Source organism: Protopterus annectens, chromosome 14.part0 (assembly GCF_019279795.1).
Source record: "Protopterus annectens isolate FY-2018-M chromosome 14.part0, PAN1.0, whole genome shotgun sequence".
Classification (NCBI taxonomy): Eukaryota; Metazoa; Chordata; order Ceratodontiformes; family Protopteridae; genus Protopterus; species Protopterus annectens.
In genome coordinates this window covers 490,637,823-490,661,841 of record NC_056748.1, presented here as the reverse complement: position 1 = coordinate 490,661,841, position 24,019 = coordinate 490,637,823, and the positions used below count along the sequence as shown (strand labels likewise).

Genomic DNA, 24,019 nt, shown 5'->3' with positions numbered 1-24,019 from the left:
GGACACAGCATCCCAGATGGCATTCCTTACTCAAGAAAAACAAGCCTATCTGACTGGCTACTTCACTCAAATGGCCACCAGAAGCCAGCTATTCACAAGGAAAATCCTGCAGGCTTTAGGGTTCATGGCTTCCTGCATTCTACTAATTCCATATGCCAGACTGCATATGAGGAAACTTCACTGGTACTTAAAAAGTCTTTGGTGCTAACATTCTCAGGACCTGGAAACTATAATACCTATCATACCTTGTCTAAGGACAGAGTTTCTTTGGTGGGCAGCAGCATGCAACCACAGCAAGGGACTTCCCTTTACACAATCTCATGCCACCCAGACCCTAACCACAGACAGATCAGACTATGCCTGGGGTGCACATCTGGATGGCTGGTGCATTCAGGGCCACTGGAGCCTAAACCAAATTCCCCTGCACATCAACCAGAAAGAGATGCAAGCTGTTCAGTACTCCCTGACAGCTTTCAGATCCCTACTCTCACCAGGGCCCCTTCTGATAAAAACTGACAACACCACAGTGATGTGGTACATCAACAAGCAGGGGGGAACCCACTCTGCAGGCTAGCCATGACCCTGTGGAACACAGCCTTGGCTATGCAAATTCACCTGCAAACTCAATTCCTGCCAGGCAACAAAACTCTCTGGCAGACGACTTAAGAAGAAATCTCCTAGACCCATGAGTGGCAATTAGACCTCTACACCTTCAGCCTTCTAACCCAGAAATGGGGTACCCCGAAGGTTGACCTGTTCGCCTCCCCCTACAACCACCAGCTCAGAAAATTCTGCACCAGGGTATCTCACAGCAAGGCCTGGAAAGTAGATGCCCTATCCTTCCAGTGGGTAAACCTCTCAATCTATGCATTTCCCCCTCTGCCTCTTCTTACAAGAGTGCTACACAAGATAAGGCAGGACAAACCCAGGGCAATCCTGATTGCCCCAGACTGGCCACGCCAACATTGGTACCCACTTCTGCACAGTCTGTCACTGGTGCCACTATGGCACCTTCTTCAGATCCCAACCCTCCTCACTCAGTAGGAGGGACAGCTCTTGTATCCGCAACTGCAAACCCTGAATCTTGCAGCCTGGCTCATTCCTTGAACTCTCCTCCACTGGCCAGCCTAAGCAAGCAGGTGCTGAATGTCATTTGTGAAGCCAGACGACCCAGTACTAGGAAATCCTATGATGATAAATAGAAAAGGTATTGTTCCTGGATTCTCTCTAAAGGAGCGGATACAGCACAGCCCTCCTTACCTCTCATCCTGGACTACCTAGCAGACATACTACACAGAGGCCTATCCTTCTCTTCCATTAAGATCCATGCCTCTGCCATCTCTGCTCATTATAGCACTGAGCCACCTCTCTGCTCTCATCCTCTCATCAAACAGTTCCTGAGAGAGGCTAACAACGTATGTCCAGCAAGAAGAGCCCCCACCCCTGCTTGGGACCTTAACTTTGTGCTGGAAAAGCTCAAGCTACCCCCCTTTGAGCCTGCAGCATCAGCAGAGTTGAAATTCCTCTCTTGGAAAACAGCCTTGCTTCTGGCCATCACCTCAGCTAGAAGAGTGTCTGAGCTACAAGCACTTATAGCTGTGGAACCCTTTATTATTTTTCATGATGACAGGGTCTCCTTCAGGAATAACCCTTATTTTATGCCCAAAGTGGTATCCAGTGTGGCTCTCAACCAATCTATCCATTTGCCCACCTTCTTCCCTGATCCTCAAAATAAGGGGGAAAGGATCCTGCAATCTTTAGACATGTACAGACAGCTCAGATTCTACCCTGATAGAACTAAGCCCTTCAGGAAATCTGACCAGTTACTAGTCAGCTTTGCACCAGGGGCAGAGGGAAAGGCCATCTCTAAACAAACCATCTCCAAATGGATAGCACATTGTATCCATTTCTGTTACAAACACCATGGGAAACCACCACCTCAGGGGGTCAGAACACATTCCACTAGGGCAACCTCAACCTCAACCGCCTTTCTCAGAGGAGTCCCTACCAGGGACATTCTGAAAGCTGGTGCTTGGAGTTCTGCTCACATCTTCACCAAGCATTACCACCTGCTTATCTTTTCCAAATCCAGGGTGGATTTTGCATCAGCAGTCCTGCAGAGCATTCTAGCCAGCCTCAACTCTTCTTGACTGCCTCCACCCCATTCTTCAGCTTTGGGAATTAATCCAAGTGTGATGACTGCAACAGTGAAACACCAAGAACATAGTACAGTTGTGTACACTTAGCATAAATGTAGATTTTTGAGTGTATTCACTGTTGCAGTCCTGGTTTCCCAACCTCCAGCCCCCTTGTCTCTCTCTCTCTACTTCTCTATATCTCTTACTCATCCCTTACTGGGCTGTTGGTATTTACTTTTTGCTGGTGGTGTTTTTTCACCATAACTTAGCTCCTTATTTGGGGGCTCCTGACATTTGGGGCAAGAAAAATTGATGTAATGGCGTTGGCTGTCTGATTTTATACCCATGACGACTTGACATCAGTTCTGAAGCGACAGCAACCGATGCAGAAATACTAAGTCTCTGGTGTTCGGGCCGACTGAGGGCTACCTGCAGGCAGATAACCCAAGTGTGATGACTGCAACAGTGAATACACTAGAACATCTACATTTATGATAAGTGTACACAACTGTACTTTACAGGATCACTATTGACTGACTATATACATATAAACACACACACATTTATATATATATATATATATATATATATATATATATATATATATATATATATGGGTCTACTTTGTTTAATTGAATCTCATTTCACCCCGACCACTTCGCTGAAAACTCAAATTACTGAAAACTCATTTCACTGAATCTCATTCACTGAACTGTAGTTAGTATATATGGATCCTTTCCCCCTGTGTAGAGTACTGCAAGGCCAGTAAAAGGTATATGCCTTTTTCCCCACTGTAGTGCAATCCTGGAGTTAGTATATATAGTTAGGGGTGTGTGGGGGGTCGTAGCCCCCACTTAGTTTGAGTACATATTGTCTTCTGGAGAGAGTTAGTCACTGGTGGTGTAACTATGCATCTCTATTGTTTAAAATGTATTGTTTTTACGTTTTTGGTAAAATACAATATAAAACAAGGTGGGGAGGCTATGCCCCCATACCCCCCAATTTACTTGCCTTACAGTACTCTACACAGTGCTATATATACTAAGTTCAGTTCAGTGAAATGAGATTCAGTGAAATTACTTTTCAGTAATTTGTGTTTTCAGTGATGTGGTTGGGGTGAAATGAAATTCAGTGAAAGGAGATTCAACAAAACAAAGTAGACCCATATATATAAATATAAAATGTTTAATGAAATATAGGAAAGTCACAAGAGTGAATATCAACAGAGAGATCCATTTAGAGTGAATGTAAAGCAATCAAAAATATGAAAAAATCAAATTATTTTTTCAAGGAGGAGCAAATCCACCATATCCCCCTGGTTATTATATATACTAACTCTGAGATCTCACACAACAATGGGGTAAGGGCAAATTCACCTTACCACACTGCAACGTGATTCCATACAAAGGGCTTCCAGCAGAAACTCCATTTAAAAGAATGTTCGCTGTCATGAGTGTTCATTTTTTTATAGCAGTAAAAAGCATTCTCTCAAGTGAGTGTTCCTCTGCTAAACTGCTACCATATGTTTTTTTTTTTTGTTGAGGGTAGTATCTGTTAAGACAGATATATGGCCATTACACTTCTGTGATTTCTTCAAAGTCAGAGGCACTGTAACTTTTCAACATGGGCACATTCTGCTGGGACAGTATATATGTGTTTTGAACAGAAGTACTTTATTTGAAGTCAATTTTTTATTGTGAATTGTTTTCAGGGAACTGAAATGTGACCCATTCAACACAGCTAGTAAATCCAGCATTTCAGATAGCTTTTGTTGTCACAGTCTGGCAATATGTTTGGTTTCCATCTTGGTGCTGTTCACAAAAGGCTGGGTACAGGTGATTTATGGTAGAATATGGCAGTTACATAATCACTTCTGATTAATTATTTATATGGTTAGTTGGGGAGGTCAGGATCTGTCATAGTGGGTTATGGCCATTATATTTATGTAATTTGCTCACAGTCAAAGGTATTGTACCCTCCCCAAGAAGCTGGACATTATTGTGTGTTTTGTAGCAAATACCTTATTAGAAGTCCTTATTTTTTCTATTGTACAGTATGTTTGTGGCACTTGCATATGGCCTCTTATATGAGTTTGGTAAATTCAGGGTTTCAGAGGGCTTTTGTTGTGATAGTCTGCCGCTGTAGTCAGTGTTCAACTGTAAGCTGATTGACCTCTGGACATAAATGGCTGGGGGGGCAGCTCCTGTATGAAATCAAATTACAGTTATAAGATCAGTTTTGATGTACTAATATGGCTTGCTGGTGAGTGACAGTATCTATCAAACAGCAATTTGAACATTGTATTTTTGTGACTCCTTCATAATCATTGGTAATGAATCCTCTCAGAAGAGGTACAATTTTCTGGAGCAGTATGTTTGTATTTTATACCAGAGTACTTTTATTATAAATCCTTTCAGGAAACTGACATATGGCTTCCTATATAGAGCTAGCAAAGCCAGAGTTTGAGTGCTTGCATTGCCACAGTCCAGCATTATGCTTGATTTTCAACAGGGGAATATTTGACCTCTGCATAAAAAGTTGAGGGCAGGTGATGTATGAAAGCAAACAGCAGTTTCATGCTCACTTATGATTGATTACTGATATGGTTTGTTGGGGTAACAGGATCTATGAAAAGAGCTAACTATTGTATTTATGTAAATCCTTCCGAGTCAGAAGTAGTGTACCCACTCCACTGGGACAGTATGTGGATGTTTTGTATCCAAGTACCTTTTACATGTTTTATCATTTTTTTTTATTGTGAGGTGTCTTTAGGGATGTGGCATAATGTTTCTTATATATAGCCAGTAATATCAGAATTTCAGAGGGCTTTTGTTGTCTGTCTGGTACTATGCCTTACATCCACCTTAAGGCTATTTGACCTATGCAGAAAAGTTTGAGTAAAACTAATGACCAAAATATATGCATATTAAGTTTGCAGTACCTCAGAAGAGAAAATGCTATATATTTTCTAGAAAAAAATGTATACTTGAATTGTAACATGCTGTGGGTACAATGCTATGCTTTCTGTCAGCTAGCGATGTGGAGCAAAATTTACAGGCATAATGCAATGTAATCTCTGTGGACAGAATTGCAGTCCTAAGTGTGTTTTGAAGCTAAATGCCATGTTATTACCTGAAAGTTTTGCAATCATTCCAAATCAGACAGAGATTGAGCATTTGGCTTCAGCCTGTGGTTTTACTGCCAGTCTGACCCTTTGTATGGACTGTAGAGAACTTCTGCTCAATATACTAAGTAAAATAATGACATAAGATACTTCTTTTCTAAGTTATAAAAATATAATAATAAAAATTCCTCTATATTACATCAGAAAAAATTATATATTTTAAATATAGTACACAGTGGGTACAATGTCATGTTTTCATAGACTAAAGCAATGGGTGACATATAGAATGTGTTGCATTAAGCTCTGAGGCTAGAAATGCAGTTTTAGGTGCATTTCAAAACTGAACACTGTTTTGTTGTTACCTGAAAGTTCCATAATAAAACATTAAAGGAAGACAGAAATATAACATTCCAAAGAAAGGTTCCAGTGGCTTTAGTTTATGAGCCTTTAATGCTATAGTTCAGCATTTTGGTTCACAAGCTTTCATTGTGGGTATTATAGTGAACTTTTTTTCAGTACACTAAGTACAACAGTAGCCTAAAATTCTTCTTTACTCTAGTGCCAATACATTGCTTTTTGTCACTGGTTTTGTACCCCCCCAATTTAGTCTCATTTGCAGTAAATGTCATTAGAAATGACAACATTACATATATGTATTAACAGATGGAATCACCACCTAAATGCATTTTGTAGTAGTATTTGGAATAAAACTTCTATAATACTTTGTGTGGTTACAGACAAATTGTCCTTCATCAATGTGTACCATCAGTAGCCTTTTGTAGTCATATGGATGCTCTAGTTTTGATATTTGTTTCCCAAAAATATACATTTTGTATTTTTCAGCCTGACAAACACAATGTATATTGGTCATACCATTGGTGTACTCTTATTTAATAATTTTATTTATTTATTTGTTTATTCATTCATTTGTTGATGGGTTAGTCCCACTAGGGTAGTAGTCTCTTTTCACGGAAGACTTAAGGTGGCATTTACCCAAAAATAATAATATTTTCAAGGGAAAAGTAATATGGATCTTCAGAAAAAAATCATAATCCAAGTGCACAATCTACATACAAAGCAATATCAAGAAAACCCATCAAAACTAGGCAAAAACATTTTCTGGCCACACCAGCAAAATTTATTCTAGCTAAAACTTACCTTCTGTCCTCCCTACTCTACAGGTCACCAATACTAACCAATTTACAATTCTTCATTAAAAAACAAACTTGAAAGCTGCTACAACAAAATTGTCAAGTTTTCTACTAATTCATCCCCCTTTACCCATCACTGTAAAGCTCTGAATACCTTTAGCTCCCCCTCCTCCTCTTCTACATTCAGCTTATAAAAATACATAAAATCATTCGCAAACCGTTATTATGCTCATCTCTTACCTCTTTAATCAACATATATTTCCCTAAAAGAAGTATCAGATCAAAGATAAAAAACTTCTCACCATAAATAGACCAAATAAATCCCCTGGACAGAGTCTATGCTTGCACTCAGTAGCAATAAAATGGAACTCCTTATCTCTAACCACCAGAACTATTTCTAACCTACCCACCTTTAAATGATCCCTAAAAGAATACTTTACAAAAATCATGGACCTGCTCCTATGTCAATCCTGACTGAAGTTACTCACTATACTTTACTCACTCCCTTCAGCCTAAGATACACCTCACAACCCTCTCCAACCTCCTACTCCACTCCTTTCTTTTTTCCCTACTACCTTTCCTTATTTACTTCAACTCTGCAGCCCTTTCTTCAACCTCTTTCCTCCCTACTCACCTAAGCTACCTGATGGCACCTTACCCCGCACTATTATAATCTCCTATTCTCTTCATCCTTCATTCCTTCTATAACCATACTATGAGCACCATCTCTCATACTAAGACATCACTCAATTTCCCCTCACTGTCTCTAATCATATAATCCTTAATACCTATTTTAAATAGCTTATTAGAATTGTCTCAGGTCTCTTTTATCACATACTAATCCATGTAACAAATAATATGACTAATGCATTTTTCCTCACATATTTTCTTCAACCCATGTTATTGTTTTTCATTACACTCTACTATGAAACATATATTCTGTGTTTTTTATTAGAACATTTTTAATTCCTATGTTTTGTGGTGTAACACGATTTAAAATATATGCAAATGATTTTTGAAAGATTGTGATTGTGGATCTCTTCCCCCAGGCCTCTGCTGAAAATGGGCACTTTCTGGCCCAGTCGGAATTTCCCAGTAAATAAATGTCAAATAAATAAGTGCATTGAATGGAATAGTTTGGCATTTGCATTTCAAAAACACAAACCAATGTAAAAGAAAAAAGTGAAAGCAAGAACAACCAAAGCAAGAAAATATAAGCTATATACTTACCAGAACAATAGATTTAGTTGGTATTAGTCCAGATACTGGAAACTTGTGGATTGTGCCCCACTGATGTCTATCTCACTGCAACAACCAATCTCTTCGCAGTTTGACCCCTTCCCCTCATCTCATAGTGTACTGCTGCTTAATGAATTTCCAGACTGAATAATACCAGCTTGGCAAAACAGTCCTGAAATAAGACTTCAAACATACAGATAAAGACAATTTGAACAACATGAGTGAATTTGAGACCTTGAGTGCTCTTCAAATTCCCTTTCGAAGAGACAATTTAGTTGGGCAAAGGATGGCGGGATGTTTTCATTGTCAAAATGGTATCAAGTAACCTCTGGATTTAATTTACCTGACCCAATTGTCTTGTATGATGGCCCACCAAAGATTTTTGGCCTCTTTTTAGCTCCTCTGACATGACCTTTGCAGGACTGAACACACAAATCTAGCAACTGTGAGCATCTTGGCCTCCTGATCACATTGTTGCAGCTTGTATTTGGCTTTCTGCCCAAACAGAGAAGATCAGTCAAATGCAACATTGAGAAATGCTGTCTTAAAGTCATTTGCAAATCCTATTAAGTGAAGATAGGCTTGACTCCACATTGCTATACCTGACTCCGATGACCTAGCTACTTCATCCACTGCATTACAAAGTAATGTCATCTATCATGAACTGATAGAACAGACAGAACCCATTTGGGTCTCTATAAGTTTTAGAAGATCCCCAGTGGGGAGTTTTTTTCTGGATTTCCAAGACTTTGTACATCAGATCCCTCTCAAACCTAGTTATGTGCCCCAAATAATTTAATGCTCTAAAGCTAAAAGTTCTTGAGGCATACATGAACTTCTCTAGCCTGTCCATCATCCAGAATTTTTTTGTTAGGATGATGAATGGCTTTAGCATCCACTGCGACTTCTGTCTTGGTGCCTGCTGTGACTATGATCCTTTTCTCTAGTGGGGTCTATCCTTGGGGTTTGGAGCACTCTGTCTGTCTTGTGGGGGATAGGTTTGGTGGCATCAGTCTTTCTTTGGTTTTTAACAGGTAATGTCAGTTCATTTTTCAGGTGGGGGTACAACTCAGGACACTGGGGAGGGGAGGACTTGTCTGCTTTCTGTAAGGTCTCTTCTTCCTCTTCAGGAGAGGTGGGAGGGTAGTTACCAGCCTCATCATGATCAAAATTCACCAAAAGTGATGTCCTCAGGAAGAGACTTTGGGAAAATCTATCATTCATCAAGATTTGGGTCTAGGGAGAGATACTCCAAGAGGGACTGTAAGTGTTTCTGTTTGCAGTTCCTCTTTCTAGTAGATCTCAGAGGGGACTTATTTAAACTCTCACCAGAAGAAAGAAGCCCAAACCTGGGACCCTGGATTAAGCAAGAGGTTCTTTTTCATGAAAGGACAGGAGTGATGAGGAACAAAAGGGGTCAGCTTCCATAGAATTTACAGGTGGAATCGGCTATGGATGTTGTGCCTAATCTTGCCTAGGGACCTGATATGGTCCCTCTTGGTACCAGTGCCTCTGATGACATAATTAAGACTCAAGTCATCTGCACTGAATGGTCAAGTCCCAAAGTCAACAGAGTAGTGCCATCAGTATCAGTTGTCTGCACCTAGAGTGCTGGTGCTGACACCACAAAGGTAGACTTCAGCGCTGTGAGGTCAAATGCAAAGAGGATTGGCACCAACAAAGAGCCAGAAAAATTCAGTGCTGAAGTTGATGTTGAGCGACTCTTGACACTGACTTCTTTCAGCCTATTGGGAATTAGCACTGATGTTATTAGGCCTAACCCCTCTACTGCTACCAAGGGATTTGATGCTGAAGAAAGGTAGTCTTGTGGGGCTGAACAGATCAGCATGAGTTCCCTGGTCAGTTCGACTGCTGCCTGTACTGAAACTAGGCCCAAGGAAGGAAAAGAAATAATGCAGGAGGGGATTTCTTCTTTTACTGTCCTTGAAACAGAGGGGGCACCAACTTACTAATGCCTGCTATCTTTAACACTAACCCTGTCCCTGACCCAATAACTTAGTTTACATAAACCCTTTCTGTACACACTGTGACACTACCACAATACCAGATAGTCTTGGACATGCACCACAAATGTACATGCTCTCACTACATTAGAGATATCCCTTTACCTAACCCTTACTCTCACCTTCCATACACATGCAATAGACAGCCTAAAACTCACCTCAGTCCTTACTCTAACCCTAACACTCATTTAACCCACACAAACACATACGCACTCACTTCCCACAATAAACCTAGCACCCATACAACTAAATTGTCCAATTGTACTTTCTCTGTTCATCATGACACACACATGATTACACATCTTCTCAACCAAACCATGACTCAATCAAGTATGTAGACACTATACACTGCTGCCAGAGTATCGTGGAACCATATTTGAGATAAACACACACGACACATGCTTATATATATGCATATGTATATATATATATATATATATATATATATATATATATATATATATATATATATATATATATACATACATACATACATACATACACACACATGCAATATTTTTGATGAAGTGAAATGACTAATGACATAATTGTAAGAAGGTGCTTATTCAATAATCATAGTTGACATTATAAAGAGTATCTGTCATGTTTTGGTCTTTATTTTTTACTTTCTGTTTTTTTTTTTTTTATTCATGTGGCATATGCCGCACCATATAGCAGCTTGATTACATTACAGAAAATTGTGTGTGTGATTAGGGTAAAATCTATTTCCCAACTTAAGATTTTCACTTCTGTTTTACTCAAACATACTTGAGTCTAAAAAACTTTCTGCCATTCTCGCAATGGGAAAACCTCAGGAAACTGTTGATTCCAGTAGGAAAATATAAACCATTTAGTTATTAAGAAAACAGTTCTTTCTAACACCCATACTTCATACAGCCTTTCCAAATAAACCACATGCATTCCAGCATTGCCTTTGATACATTTCCACCCAGCACATCATTTCCTGAGGTCCAGTATGCCCTGTGAACCCTTTTGTGCTCTACAATGTGATTTCTGGGAAACCTTATGTACCTTCATTGGAGACCCAGATATTAAGAAATTCCACTTAGCTGACGTGGCATGTGAGGTCCTTATTCCATTTTGTAGCATCAGTGGTACTGGGACCACCTCTACTACTTGTGGTACATCTGTACGACAACTATGTAATTTGGAAATCTCTGGCAGTGTCAGCATCAGATTTCATGAGCTTTGTTTTTCCAAATACTGTTGCTACATTTCTGAATTTGGCTCTATTAATATTCCTTTCCATTAGCTTCTAAATTTGCACTGATATATTTTGTTAACATCCGTCTTGTCATTTGTATTACGTAACACAGAACATACTGGTATTATTGAATGCTTTACCAAGCTCTCAGATGATAGCAGCTGACTTAAAACAGGGATTACTTTTTCACATGGAGGAAATTTACTGATATGCCTCCTTATTTGCATTTATTAAATGAGCTAATGGCAGGTAAGCTATCTGAAAATTATACATTGACACATGTTTGTTATTTTGTTTACCAAGCTGTATTACATAAAGTACACCACAAATATTTGCAAAATGGCACATATTTCTGGATCCATTATTTTAAAACCTAAATTCTCTACTTGAAAATCCTTCTTCCCATGCAACTTTTCAGTAAATATGGCAAACTCAGGCAGACCAAAAGATCTATTCTGATATGAGCAACAGTTTTGAAAGTTTATACTGTTCATCACAGAGAGATTTAAATGATTCAATTTACATACTATGTAAGCATTTTAGCATGTGCTTTCAGTATCAGATCTTGTATAGCCATCTCTTATTCCAAATAATACACTAAGCCTTGATATTCAGTTTTTGTTACTGTATGCAAATCAGTATTTTTAAATTCTTCTTTACAGCTATTTTTGACAATAAATTATTTACTAAGTTTACAACCACATAATAAGGCATAGTTCCATGCAACTCCACATAAATTACTATAACTTCTGCACTTTAACAGCTTCCATGTTTACACTACAGAACTTTTCCTTTATCATGTTACTTGCATAAGTTTACACTTTCCTGTGCATCTATTTAAACACTTCTCTATACTTAGGAGAACGTATCATTAGTGTTATATGTTTGTCATAATTTAATGCATAATTTGTCTTGGGTGAAAGCTGGATATATCAGTCTTCCAGTTAAATTGCATTTGCCAACCGTTTCTCAAAAACCTCAATAAATTATTTCTTGTATGGCCATCACCCTTTTTTGCCATATACACAATCATCTATCTTCAAATCTAGCCTTTGTGTTGTCTTCTTACTATTTACCATGTCTCTTTATTGATGAATGTGGTGCTACCTTGCCTCTTTCCTACAAAATGTCATCAGCAAACAAGAAACTATAGCAAATTGCCCTGTGACAACTTAGTGCTAAAACCTCCACCTAGTCCTCACAGGCTGCTGCTCCTCTCTTTAAAAAAAAAATCTGACTTCTGGCTACATATTTACCTCTTCCCATAATACATATACCAAATCCAGTGCATTTCCATTATCAAGTTATCTGTGCAATCTTTCAATACAAAAATAATATTTCTTTCACTAATCAGTCCTCATTTTTATTGATGCATACCATCCAAATCATAGATTCCACTGCAGTTTACAAACTTAGATCTTATTTTGATATCAACACTTTTCAGAAATCTTCATCATGGCCCTGGTTCAACCAAGATATCATCCCATCTCCCCATCAGTCTACAAAGAACAAACTAGTAGGCAAGTAGGCAAATAATGAACTGTAAGCCGAGAAAACTAAAAAAAACAAAACAATAATGTAAAAAACACAAACACTACTGTGATCCAGATGCCCTTGTCAACAAGAGTCAAAACTCCAACAATCAATATTAGGCAAAGAGACTCAGGCAAGGCTTCCAGTTTAATACAGATATACACAAGAACTTTCACAAGTTGCTTCTTCAGGTGTTAATGAACTTACTCCCTTTCCAGTCTTTAAATACTACAAAGGTCATGTGACAATTAATCCAGGGACATCTACAAACTCCATACACAATAAAACAAATATAAAATCCAGCAATATTGTGAACCCAATGAAAAATATATGATACCTGTGTAAAAAATATATAGCATATCTATATAAAAAATGGCATATATATATAAATTTGTCAATCTTCCTACATCACTAAAATAAAAATAAAAGTACATACAGAAGCATATAAATACATCTTACATTATCTATGAAGAGGTCTAGATTTTAGTTTTGGTTGTAAGGGGACATACTCGTTCAGGCCATATCCTGCATCACCTCTTAATCTCACTATTGATTTTGCTTCTATTTCTTCAGTGATAGTACGTATGTCCCCTCCTCTTTTAGTTTCATAAACTCAAGCTATGGCCATGAACTTGAAACTATGTACTGCACTAGTATTCATGACATACTTGGCTAAAGCATTATAGGTTCATAGGTAGGTACTAGGGTATCTGTCTGAGGGCATTTATAAGCCTAGTCAGAGTGTGTCGGCTTTCGCCATCCCATTGATTAATTAACTGATCCTCTGTCAAGCAGAGCCAATGAAGTGATCCCAGGGGTGTAGTTTCTGTTACCCATCCACTCATCAAGGTTTCTCTTGAAGAGTGTTAGTGAGGGGCTCTAACTAATGTAGTTTGGAATTTTGTTCCAAAGCATGGGGAGTCTCTGTGACAGGAATCTATCCCTCCAGCATGTTCTATTTATTGTTGTGGTGAGGTTTAGCTCACTATAGTGTGTGGCTTGCAGTGACTAGGATTTCTTTAGGTGGAGCATGTCCATCAATTCTGAGTTGGACATGGCTTTGTAAGTCAGGCAGAGATCACCTCTGAGTAAGCGATATGCCACTGAGTACAGCCAGAGTTTTTTCTGTCGGGCTGCATAGGACATGTTTGAGGCCAGTAATCCTCTTGGTGAGGTACTTTTGTGGTGTCTTCAGCTGTTGGAAGTTTCTTGTGAGGTACATCCCAAATGGGGCATTGTACTCTATGATGGGTCTGATGAGTGACGAGTAGAGGGGCACTATAACCTCTTTATTTCTAGATGCGAACCCTTTAGTAATTAGATGGGCCACATAGAAGGATTTCCTAACTACTTTGGCAATATGATTACATTTATTTCTCTTGTTTATATTATAAATAAGCTCCCCGATCCTTTCTTTAAATGTTCTGTTGGTTTTCCCTATATAACATTTTTTACACTCCAGGCAGTATGCTAGGTAAATAATGTGTTGGGTCTCAGAATTGGCCTGGGCATTACATTTTACATCATCTTCTGGTCTGGGTGCATAAAAATATGGCTCGTATCTATATATACACAATATGGGCATTTCTCACATGGTTTTGTCCCCAAGTCTAAAGGCTCCCTCAACCGATTCACATTTCCTTGATAGTTATCTTTCGATAAACATAACTGCCTCTTCAAAGATTTTTGATTCTTGAAGCAAAAGGTGGGTTGAGCTTCAATCAGGGTAGCCAGACTTTTATCAGTTATAAGTATACCCCAATGTTTAAGTATATTATCAATATATTCAGAAACATTATTAGAGTAGCTTAATGTTACTTTCATTTGGTTATCCCAAGTGGGTCTACTATTTAATGGACTGGTAATATACCTATCAGCAAAATAGGGTTTAGCCTTGGTATTCTGTAAACCAGTTATTTCCATTACATTATCATAGAGATCCTTTTCTTTGTGCCCTCTTTCCCTCAATTGTTGCCCAGTAACGGCTACTTGCTGCCTAAAATCTTCATCTCTAACATTCAATCTTGAGGCTCTATAGACTTGGTTCCTTATAACATTCTTGAAAATATGTGGGGGATGCATGCTGTCCCTGGTCAATAGGTGACTGACATAACATTCTTTCCTAAACAACCTAGTATAAAATCCATTATCCTGATCTCTTATTACGGTGGTATCTAAAAAATCCATCTCCTCACTGGAGATCCTGTAAATAAACTTAAGGAACTGGGTAGTCTGATTAACAAAAATTACAATCTCACTGAATATATCTAAAGGGCCTGTCTATATGATAAACAAATCATCAACAAATTTCTGAAAAAAGGAGATATATTGTTTATATGGACCATTTAACATAAACTCATGTTCCCATGTCACCATAATAGCATTGGCATAGCTATTGGAACACGAGGTGCGCATAGCTACGCCTCTGCATTGCCAATAGACATTTTCATCATAAATAAAAACATTATGTTCCAGTACCAACTTCAATAACTCCTGAATCTGTCTAATTTTCTCTTCTGTGTAGGAAGAAAAACATTTAAAAAATTCCCCAGTGCTCTTAATTCCAATATTGTTGGGAATGACTGTAAAAAGGGGTACTACGTCCAGGGTAACTAAATAATAATTAGTGATATTTCCATTGGTACTCCTAAATTCATACAGATTTCTCAAAAAATGTTCATTATCTCTCAAGACATGTTCAAAGCTGTTCAGAACAGGTCTTAAGTTTTTTTCAATGTATACAGATAATGGTTCTGTGCACCAATTCCTGCCTGCTACAATTGGTCTCATAGGTGGATTTACTTAGTCCTTAATCAGCTTAGGCAGTCCTTGTATAATTGGTGTAACAGGATTATGAACTAAAAAGTATTTCAATAACTTATTATCAATTTTGTTGTCACGGAACATACCATGTAATTCACTTTCAACAATTTTCACCATTTCCTTGACTTTTAATATAAGTAATCTTCTTATAGAACGTAGTATCATTTAACATATCTAACATAGAATAGTCATATTTTGCCCTGGATAAAACAACAACAGGGCTACCTTTGTCTGCAGGCCTTATGACTATAGTCTCATTGCTTTTCAAATCTCTCAAGGCTTGTTTTTCACCCTTCGTAAAGGTCAAACCATTTTTTACAATCCCCTTTCACAGGATGTTCACATTTACCTTGTAACATATAGATCTTCAATGCACATTTTCTCATATGCATTTATCAAAGGATTTACTAAAGGAATATAAGTACTTGGTTTCTTAAAAACATTATCATGGCCTAGTGAATTATCACTGTCTTTATATGTGCCCTTTAAAGTTAAATTTCTAACAAACATTTCAATATCAAAACTTGCATACACAAAATCAGAATCGGATGTAGGAATAAAAGACAAACTTTTACTTACAACATTAAGCTCATTCACAATTAATTCATAGTCCGATAAATTCCACACTAAACCTTTTTCGCATTCAGAAACGATCTCTTTATGTTGTAAGGACTTACAGATGCATTCTCTTGCTTCTGCTTCATCCTGCTGTGGCTCCTGCCTCACAGCTGTTCATTTCTGTGCTGTCCTTTCTGATCCCTTATTGCCAGAGGAAAACTCAAGCTGGTCTGACCTAAAAAATCCTCATCAACAGTTCTAACATGGTCGTGCTGTGTGATGTTGGTCAAACCGCTCATCTCCGATGTCTCAGAGCAGTGTATTTGCGCTGTAACTACAGTCATCTTCTTCCTAGCTCCCAAGTCTCTCATGGGGGCTGACATTGTGCAGTCTCTATTGCCCCTCCTCCCTGTGGCATAGGCAACTCGTGATTGGTACTGTCTCCCTCAGTAGATGACTCGGGCTGGAAATTCAAACCAGTATCCACTTGTGCATTAACAATGGGCGCATACGCATGGGGCCAAGTGAAAACATGTCCCATTGCAAAGTCTTGTCTATCCCTTACTATTTTTGTTCATTTTAATTTTAAGCAGCTTCCTGCTGTAGGCTGCCACAGAGTCCATGACATCAGTCATAAACTTATCAATCATAGTATAATCAAAAGCATCTAAAAGTTCTTCATATTTGGCTTTAATGCATCGAAGCAGGGTGTTAATTTCTTTAACCGCTGCCGCAACAAGCAGTTTCAGATACTCTATACTGGTCTTGATGTTTACTTTTTGCCATTCTGTGAGCAAGTCAGGATCACAGTTCACATGCGCAGGCATTTTTAAAACCCACAAGCCCCGAGGTATTATCTTTTCACTTAGACAAACTTCTAGGTGAATTTTTTTATATTGATTCCATTTCAATTTAAGCAAATCTTTTTCAAGAGAAATTAACTTACTTTTCAAAGTAATTAAATCCAAGGTATGTGTTCCCTCAGTAGCCACACAATTATACAGTGGATTACTGCTTTCCTCAAGGCATTTCAAAAACGAATCAGTCCTGGCAATTTTCTCTTTGTGTATAACAGGGGATGATAGTCCAGCTCAGCTGTGCCTGTTCCTGAAGCCATATTCTGGACAACAGTAGATGTAAACCACACAATAATGTGAAAAACCAATAACACTACTGAGATCTAGATGCTCGTATCAACAAGAGTCAAAACTCCAACAATCAATATTAGGCAAAGAGACTCAGGCAAGGATTCCAGTTTAAAATGTTTAATACAGGTATACACAAGTGCTTTCACAAGTTCCTTCTTCAGGTGTTAATGAACTTAATCCCCTCCCAGTCTTTAAGTACTACAAAGGTCATGTGACTATTAATTAATCCAGGGACATCTACAAACTCCTTTTCTTTGTAATCTTAAGGCTTTCCAAACATTTTAGATGAACCTTCTCTAGATTTCACCGATTCTTCTTTGTCAGTCACCCTTCTTTGTAACTGTTCCAACTTCGACAAATAATGAAAAACTTGTAATATTAATTCTTCTTCTTTTATATATTTAATTAACTAATTGGGTTCTCCCCATCTGATTGTTTAGCCCACCCCCTTCAGCTGTCCTGTTAATCTATTTATTTATCTGTCTTGGTCGACCATAACTGCTGCAGACTGTGGTGAGAGTTGGGTGTTGGTGGCTGTCATTCAGGGCAGTTATTCTTAAATGCCCTACCCCACCCCCTCTAGTGGTTGGACTGGACTGTTCAGTCCAGTATAATTCCATGGCGCTAAATTATAAAACAATAACTACACAGCATCTTTCATGTTGCTAATTAATGTTTTTTTTTTTTTTTTTTTTTTTTATAAAGCAAGTAAGCCTTTTTCAAATGTAAACTTTTGTGAACAAAGACCTTAATCAAACTCATCTGGATAAAAATTCATATCAGTAGGAATTTGGACTAATGAACTTGATAAGATAACCAAACCAATTTCTTCACATTTATTTTATCTCCTGTCAGAGAAGGCTCCTCATCAGCTATGTCTTTCTCTTAGCCATGATTTTTCCAGAGATATAAGTTAAAAACTCATAAGGAATTGCACCAATTTAAAACATGTGATAGTGATGTTCTTCACATTTCACTGTTACAGTCTTCACATTTGGGTTATCTGCCTGGAGGTAGATCTCATCCGGCCTGAATACCAGAGTCTTGGATTCCTGCATCGGATGCTATCCCTTCTTCCATGATGTCAGGTTGTCAGGGGTATAAAACATGCAGCCGACGCCATTACATCAGTCTTTCTTGCTGCACGGTGCCCGAAGCAGAAGCAGTTTGCAAGTGCCGGTCGGCCGACTCCTGTAATTTTCGTTTTCGAATTTCAGAACCGAAGTCTTCAGAAAAGCGAAGTACTCTGTTGAAGATAATTTTTCTTGCTCTTAACTGACGCAAGTAAAAGTTAACAATTGTATTACCTGTGGAAAGCAAATACTTCATAAAGATTTTCATTCGTCCTGCATTTCTTGCTTAGGCCCAGACCACGACATCCCTCACTGTCTGTTTTGTGCCTTATTCAACCCCCAAACTATTCGTCGTCGGGCTATAGTTGCAGCAAATTATTTTGGTACTTGGTATAACTATCCAGAAATGGCTTTGGTAAGCCATCCAACTACCGATATTCTGAAAAAATGTAAGGATAAAGACAGCCGCATAGGTCCAAACTGCCGATGATGCTTCCGTTAAGCTAGTCGCCAATCTGCCGGTACTCAGTGAGGTGCTTTTGCAGCCCCTGATACCAGCTACTTCAGATTCGCAGGCATCTACTGAGACCCATTCAGAGTCTGGTATGCCGCGAGATGCTTCTTTGACTATGGAACCTACAGATGTCTCTACATTGGATGGGTTCGGAGCCACTGTGCAGGCACCGGCTTCTGAGGGAGTGTTCAGGCCTACAGACTTGCATATTAAACCAACGCCATCTTCTTCATCCAGACCTAAACCTCACACCATGCCTAGAAAACCAACGTCCAAACTGCATGGTCAGGCCCATATGCCTAAAAGATAAATGCTTAGAATGGCTAAAGACCTTATTACCTTAATTAGGGGATGCCAGCCTTCCCCCTCTAAGAGATCTAGAACTGATTTTCCTTCTGATTCTTCTGATCAGGAAACTGATATTTCTGTTTCTTCTGAGTACCAGGGTTTTCCCTTATCTACCTATGAGGATTCTGATGCAGAAGATTCCATTCCCTCTGCTTCCCCGCCAGAAGATTTTTCTTTTGGTGAAACCTTGCAGGCTCTTAGGGAGCATTTCCGCTGGGAAAGCCAGGATTACTCTGACTCCAAAAAGAGGCTTAGGGAATCCTTACTCCTTCCTCAACACAGGCCTTTAGCTATCCCTCCTGTTCTGGGGTCTATATTAAATTAGAGAATGCTTAGAAAAGCGAATGCTAATTCATCGACCCTATTAAGCAAAAGCTTACAATCTCGAATAGCTGGAACAGCGATTTTTTTCACAGAGAAAAAAAATCGCTGGGCCGGTTTCAGGAGTTTCCCATTTCCTCCACTGTGGTGTGATCTCGGAGTTGGTATATTTAAGTAGGGGGTGTGTGGGGGGGCACAGCCCCTCACATTGGGAGGTGTGGGGGACAAGCCCCCCACATTATATAATGTTTTAAGTTTTTTTTTTTTTTTTTTTTTTTTTTTTTGTGGACCAGAGATTTTTTTTTTCCCTGTGAAAAAAATCACTGTTCCGGGTGTTGGAGATTTTAAGGTTTCGCTTAAAAGGGGTTGATGAATTAGCGTTCGCTTTTCTAAGCATTCGCTAATTTAATATAGCCCCTGTTCTGGACATTGTAGATGATGCTTTCCTGGAATCCAGCCTTTCCCCAGACACATTACCTCCAGCTCCCAGTAAACCTGACAGGTATTACAGAGTATATGACTCTCACAAGTTCCTCTTCAAGAATCCTACTGCGGATCCAGAGACCATTTCACAAGGACCAAAGGGCATTAGGCTACTGATGCGAAAAATCCTACCCCTTCTGATAGATATTCTAGAGCCTTGAACAGATGGGGTAAGAAGGTATACACATCTGCTACTTTGGCCATTAGGGCTTTAAATTGCCAGTTTCATATGTTAATGTACCAGCAGCATATTATGGGACTACTTAAACAGAAAATGATGTTGATTCCTGACTGTGCTGAACACAAAGAATTACAGGATTTAATGCATTCTGCAGAACAAGTTGGTAAACATATTTTGCAATGTGGTTTTGACTCTTTAGAAGCATCTTGCAGGGCTGCTGTCACTGGGTCTGTACTTAGAAGGCATGCTTGGCTTAAGGAGCAAAATTTGCCAGATGATGCTAAAGCTAAATTACTGGATGCTCCCTTAAACCGGGACCACCTGTTTGGCAACAAAGCAGAAGTCCTCAAAAAGATGGAGGAAAAAGCTAAATCTATGCAAACTGTTAAAGAATTCCTGCAAGTACAGCCTCCCAGATTTAGTAGGCATTGGCCTTCAAAGAATTGGACTTTTTCAGTCTCTTCCAGGCCCTCTCAGTCCAAACCAGGAACAGCAGACCACCTAGGTTACAGTCTCAGGCTACGCATAGGCCTAAGCAGTGGGGGGCTCCCACTTCCAAAGCAGGGAGTAGTAAGGCACCCCCATATGGAAAAATGGCACAATGACTTAACCTTAACTCTTCCAAGCCCTGCTCAACTGCCTGCTCCCTTAGGAGGAAAGCTCGCCCTGCATGCAAAAAACTGTGAACTCATTACCCAAAACAAATGGGTTTTGAATATAGTTTCTCAAGAAAACAGATTCTACTTCCACACCCTACCAACCCCAAATGGTTGTCCGGACCTACCCCCAAATCAGTGGGTAGAGATCCAACAGCAGGTTCTCTCTCTTCTAAGTATCAGGGCTATTCAACCTGTCCCAGCAGAAGAAAGGTGACAAGGTTTTTATTCAAGACTTTTCCTGGTACCCAGAAAAGACAGCTCCTGGTGTCCTAACCTGGACCTCTCTATTCTAAACACCTTTTTGGTAATTTCAAAATTCAAAATTCTAACACTTCAACAGCTGCTTCCTATGTTAGGCAAAGATGCCTGGTTGGCAACCTTAGACTTAAAGGAAGCTTACCTGTATATTCCAATAAGAGAATCTTGCAGGAAATGCCTACACTTCAGAGCAGACTCCATGCACTATCAGTTCTCTGTACTTCCCTTTGGCTTATCTACTGTGCCCAGGGTATTCACAAAGTGTCTAGCTCCAGCTATTGCATTTTGCAGGCAGAGAAATATTCAGATATATCCATACTTGGATGATTGTCTGATTCAGGCAGAAAGCCAGGATTTGCTTTTAAAACATCTTGCATTCAAAAAGAATCTTCTAACCTCACTGGGGTACATCATAAATGAAAAGAAATCTCACCTAGTACCCTGCCAACAGATTGTATTCCTGGGAGCAAGCTTGAATACAACTTCCCAGATGGCTTTCCTCACTCCAGAGAAACAAGTTTATTTGACAACCTACTTCAAACTACTGGCCACAAAGACCCAGCTATCTGCAAGGAAAATTCTGCAAGCCCTGGGGTTCATGGCCTCTTGCATTCTACTAATTCCATATGCAAGACTGCATATGAGGAAACTACAATGGTATCTAAAAAGCCTATGGTGTCAACATTCTCAGGATCTGGAAACAATGATTCCTGTCATTCCTTGTATCAAGACAGAGTTCCTTTGGTGGGCAGATGCCTGCTACCACAACAAGGGACTTCCTTTCACTCTACCTCCTGCCACCCAAACCCTAACAGCAGACGCATCAGACTATGCATGGGGGGCTCTCTTGGCAGGGCAGTGCATTCAGGGCAAATGGAACCTGAGACAGATGCACCTGCATATCAACCAAAAAGAAATGTTAGCTGTACAGAATTCCCCTGACAGCCTTCAAAGACCACATTCTTCCAGGACGATTATTGGTAAAGACAGACAACACCACAGTTATGAGTAAAGGACCTCCTAAAGGTAGATTGTCAAATAACTCTAGCTGCTTCAGAGAACAATAGCAATAGCAAAAGATGAGGCTGAAACACAGAGAGCATAGAACCTATGAAAAAGATACATCAATCTGCTGTGTCCATCACAAAGGGAAAAAACAAAGTAACACAACAGTGTTGAAGTAAATGAGTAGTTGTTCATGAATCTCAGGAGAATGGATATTAACTGTCCTCTAAAACTAGTTATGGATGGAAGGGTAGAAGTTAAGAGCTTAAAGGAAATGGGTTAATTCCAAACAGAAAACAGAGCATGTGGATCACTTTGAGAAACCTTGACAACTAGGCATTGATTGCATCTCAATTCAAGTTTAGGTTCAAGTTTAGATTCTAAACCAAGTTTTGAAGAAAAAAAAAAAAAGCTCAGATTGTAGTTTGTTTAGGATCTGCACTAAGCAAGAAGTTACAAATGAGGGCTAATGCTGCCAACTGAAGGACGTTCTGATGGCATAGGACAGTAGTGAGGATACAATTTTGTTGGAAAAGGCAGCATGAAAGTCATCAGTCCTTTAGTGAAGGAGACAAATTGATTTTTGTAAATGTTAGACATGTCCTGAGACTTGGGAAAAGGGTACAGTCCTGTCACAATGTTAAAAAACTCAAAATACTTGGAGAAATTAAGCAAAAGACTAATCTTTTAGGCAGCATTTCGTTATGTACACCAGCACTATAATGATATGACTAATTTGACAGCACTGTATCACCTACTGCTGACACAGATGTGTTCTAATTGTATAAATTGGTCTGATAGCTGTGAAGCCCAACTGGGGTTCATGGCAAGTTAGAAAATCCTGAATTCTGAATCACAGTTTGTCAATACTGACTGATCATATTGGCATTTTATTGAAAATGGAATATACACATAATGGTAAGTTGCTTTGGCAGAGGAGTAAGCCCCTTCTGTATTACCAATGTGTGTGTGCGTGTGTGTGCGGGGGGGGGGGGTTGTACCTCAACATCCCTAATACTTCTGTATTTTAACTTCAAAAAGCCCAATCTTGGAGAAGAGGGAAAAACCTCTTCCCTCTTCCAAAGCAAGATGTGTTTATGTGGATCTGCCAAGTTCAATAAAGTGACTCCATCAATTCATTTTGATGTCCAGTAACTTGGAGATTCAGAATTCACTGACTTGCCATATTCCCCTTGACAGACTTTTAGTGAGTATGTCACAAACACAATACTTGTTCAATAAATGTGCAGTGCAGGCAGCCACTTATTTTAATAATGGTACTGTTTTGACATTAATGCCTGTGTCTTATGACACCAGCCAACAAAGGCCTTCCTTAGCTCACTACCATTAGCTGGCTGTTTAGCTGGTTAGAACAGAAAGTTATGGAATACAACCTCTATTTTTCTTTCCCTGAATACCACAAACTTTCTGCACAGGCTTGAATAATTCATGACCTCCAATGCTTAAATGCTCTAAAATTTGTTCTGCCTTCTGCAATACCATTTTATTTTTATTCCGAATCAGTAGAGTTCCTTACCTCCGACATAGAGTTCTGCTTCCCCTTTTTGTGGATAGTGCTTGCCGAAATTATCCATGGTTATTGGGTTGCCACCATCTATGGAGAGGTTTACCATTTGGTCAAATGTCACCAGCTCTACAGTGTGGAACTGCCCATCATTAATGGTTTCAGAGCTAGACACAAAATGAAACAGCATAAATGTAAAATGAGAAAATGGTATATTCAGCTTTCTACAAAGTATACAGCAGATTCTTTTTGGCAACACTTGGCACTATATTCAAACAGTTATAAATGCTCTGTATGCAGACTAAAATCTGTAGTAGCATGCTATTTTGTTATATTAACACATCTATGCCTGTCTGACATTTAAAAAAAAAAACATGACTATAGAATCAATGGACTGATATGCAGATCATGTATATGCATTTCACACAAAAAGAAATTGAACAGTTACTAAAACGAATCCCTCTAGAGGTACCCACCGGGACTTATAATCTAGTGCCTTGGTTCATCTACTACCGTACAGACTATATTATTAAGCCTCTTTTGCACATTTACCACCTTTCCCTGCCCACCATTTGGAAAGCTGCAAGAGACTGTATGATTGCACTTTGGATTTTGACTGATAAAATCCTACTTAACACGGACAAAGGTACCCTCACTGTGTCTCTCTTCATTTACTTTACTAGTGCCTT

The 24,019-nt window shown here is 39.1% G+C and overlaps 1 protein-coding gene across 2 annotated transcripts in view; it reads right to left on the bottom strand.

Moving 5' to 3' along the window:
* SLIT1 (slit guidance ligand 1) overlaps nucleotides 1-24,019 on the bottom strand; it is a 3,022,655-nt gene that overhangs the window by 117,575 nt on the left and 2,881,061 nt on the right. For both annotated transcript variants that reach the window (XM_044056244.1, XM_044056245.1), the window contains exon 34: nucleotides 23,343-23,497. In XM_044056244.1, the coding sequence (XP_043912179.1) occupies nucleotides 23,343-23,497 (155 nt within the window). The remainder of the gene's footprint in view (nucleotides 1-23,342; nucleotides 23,498-24,019) is intronic.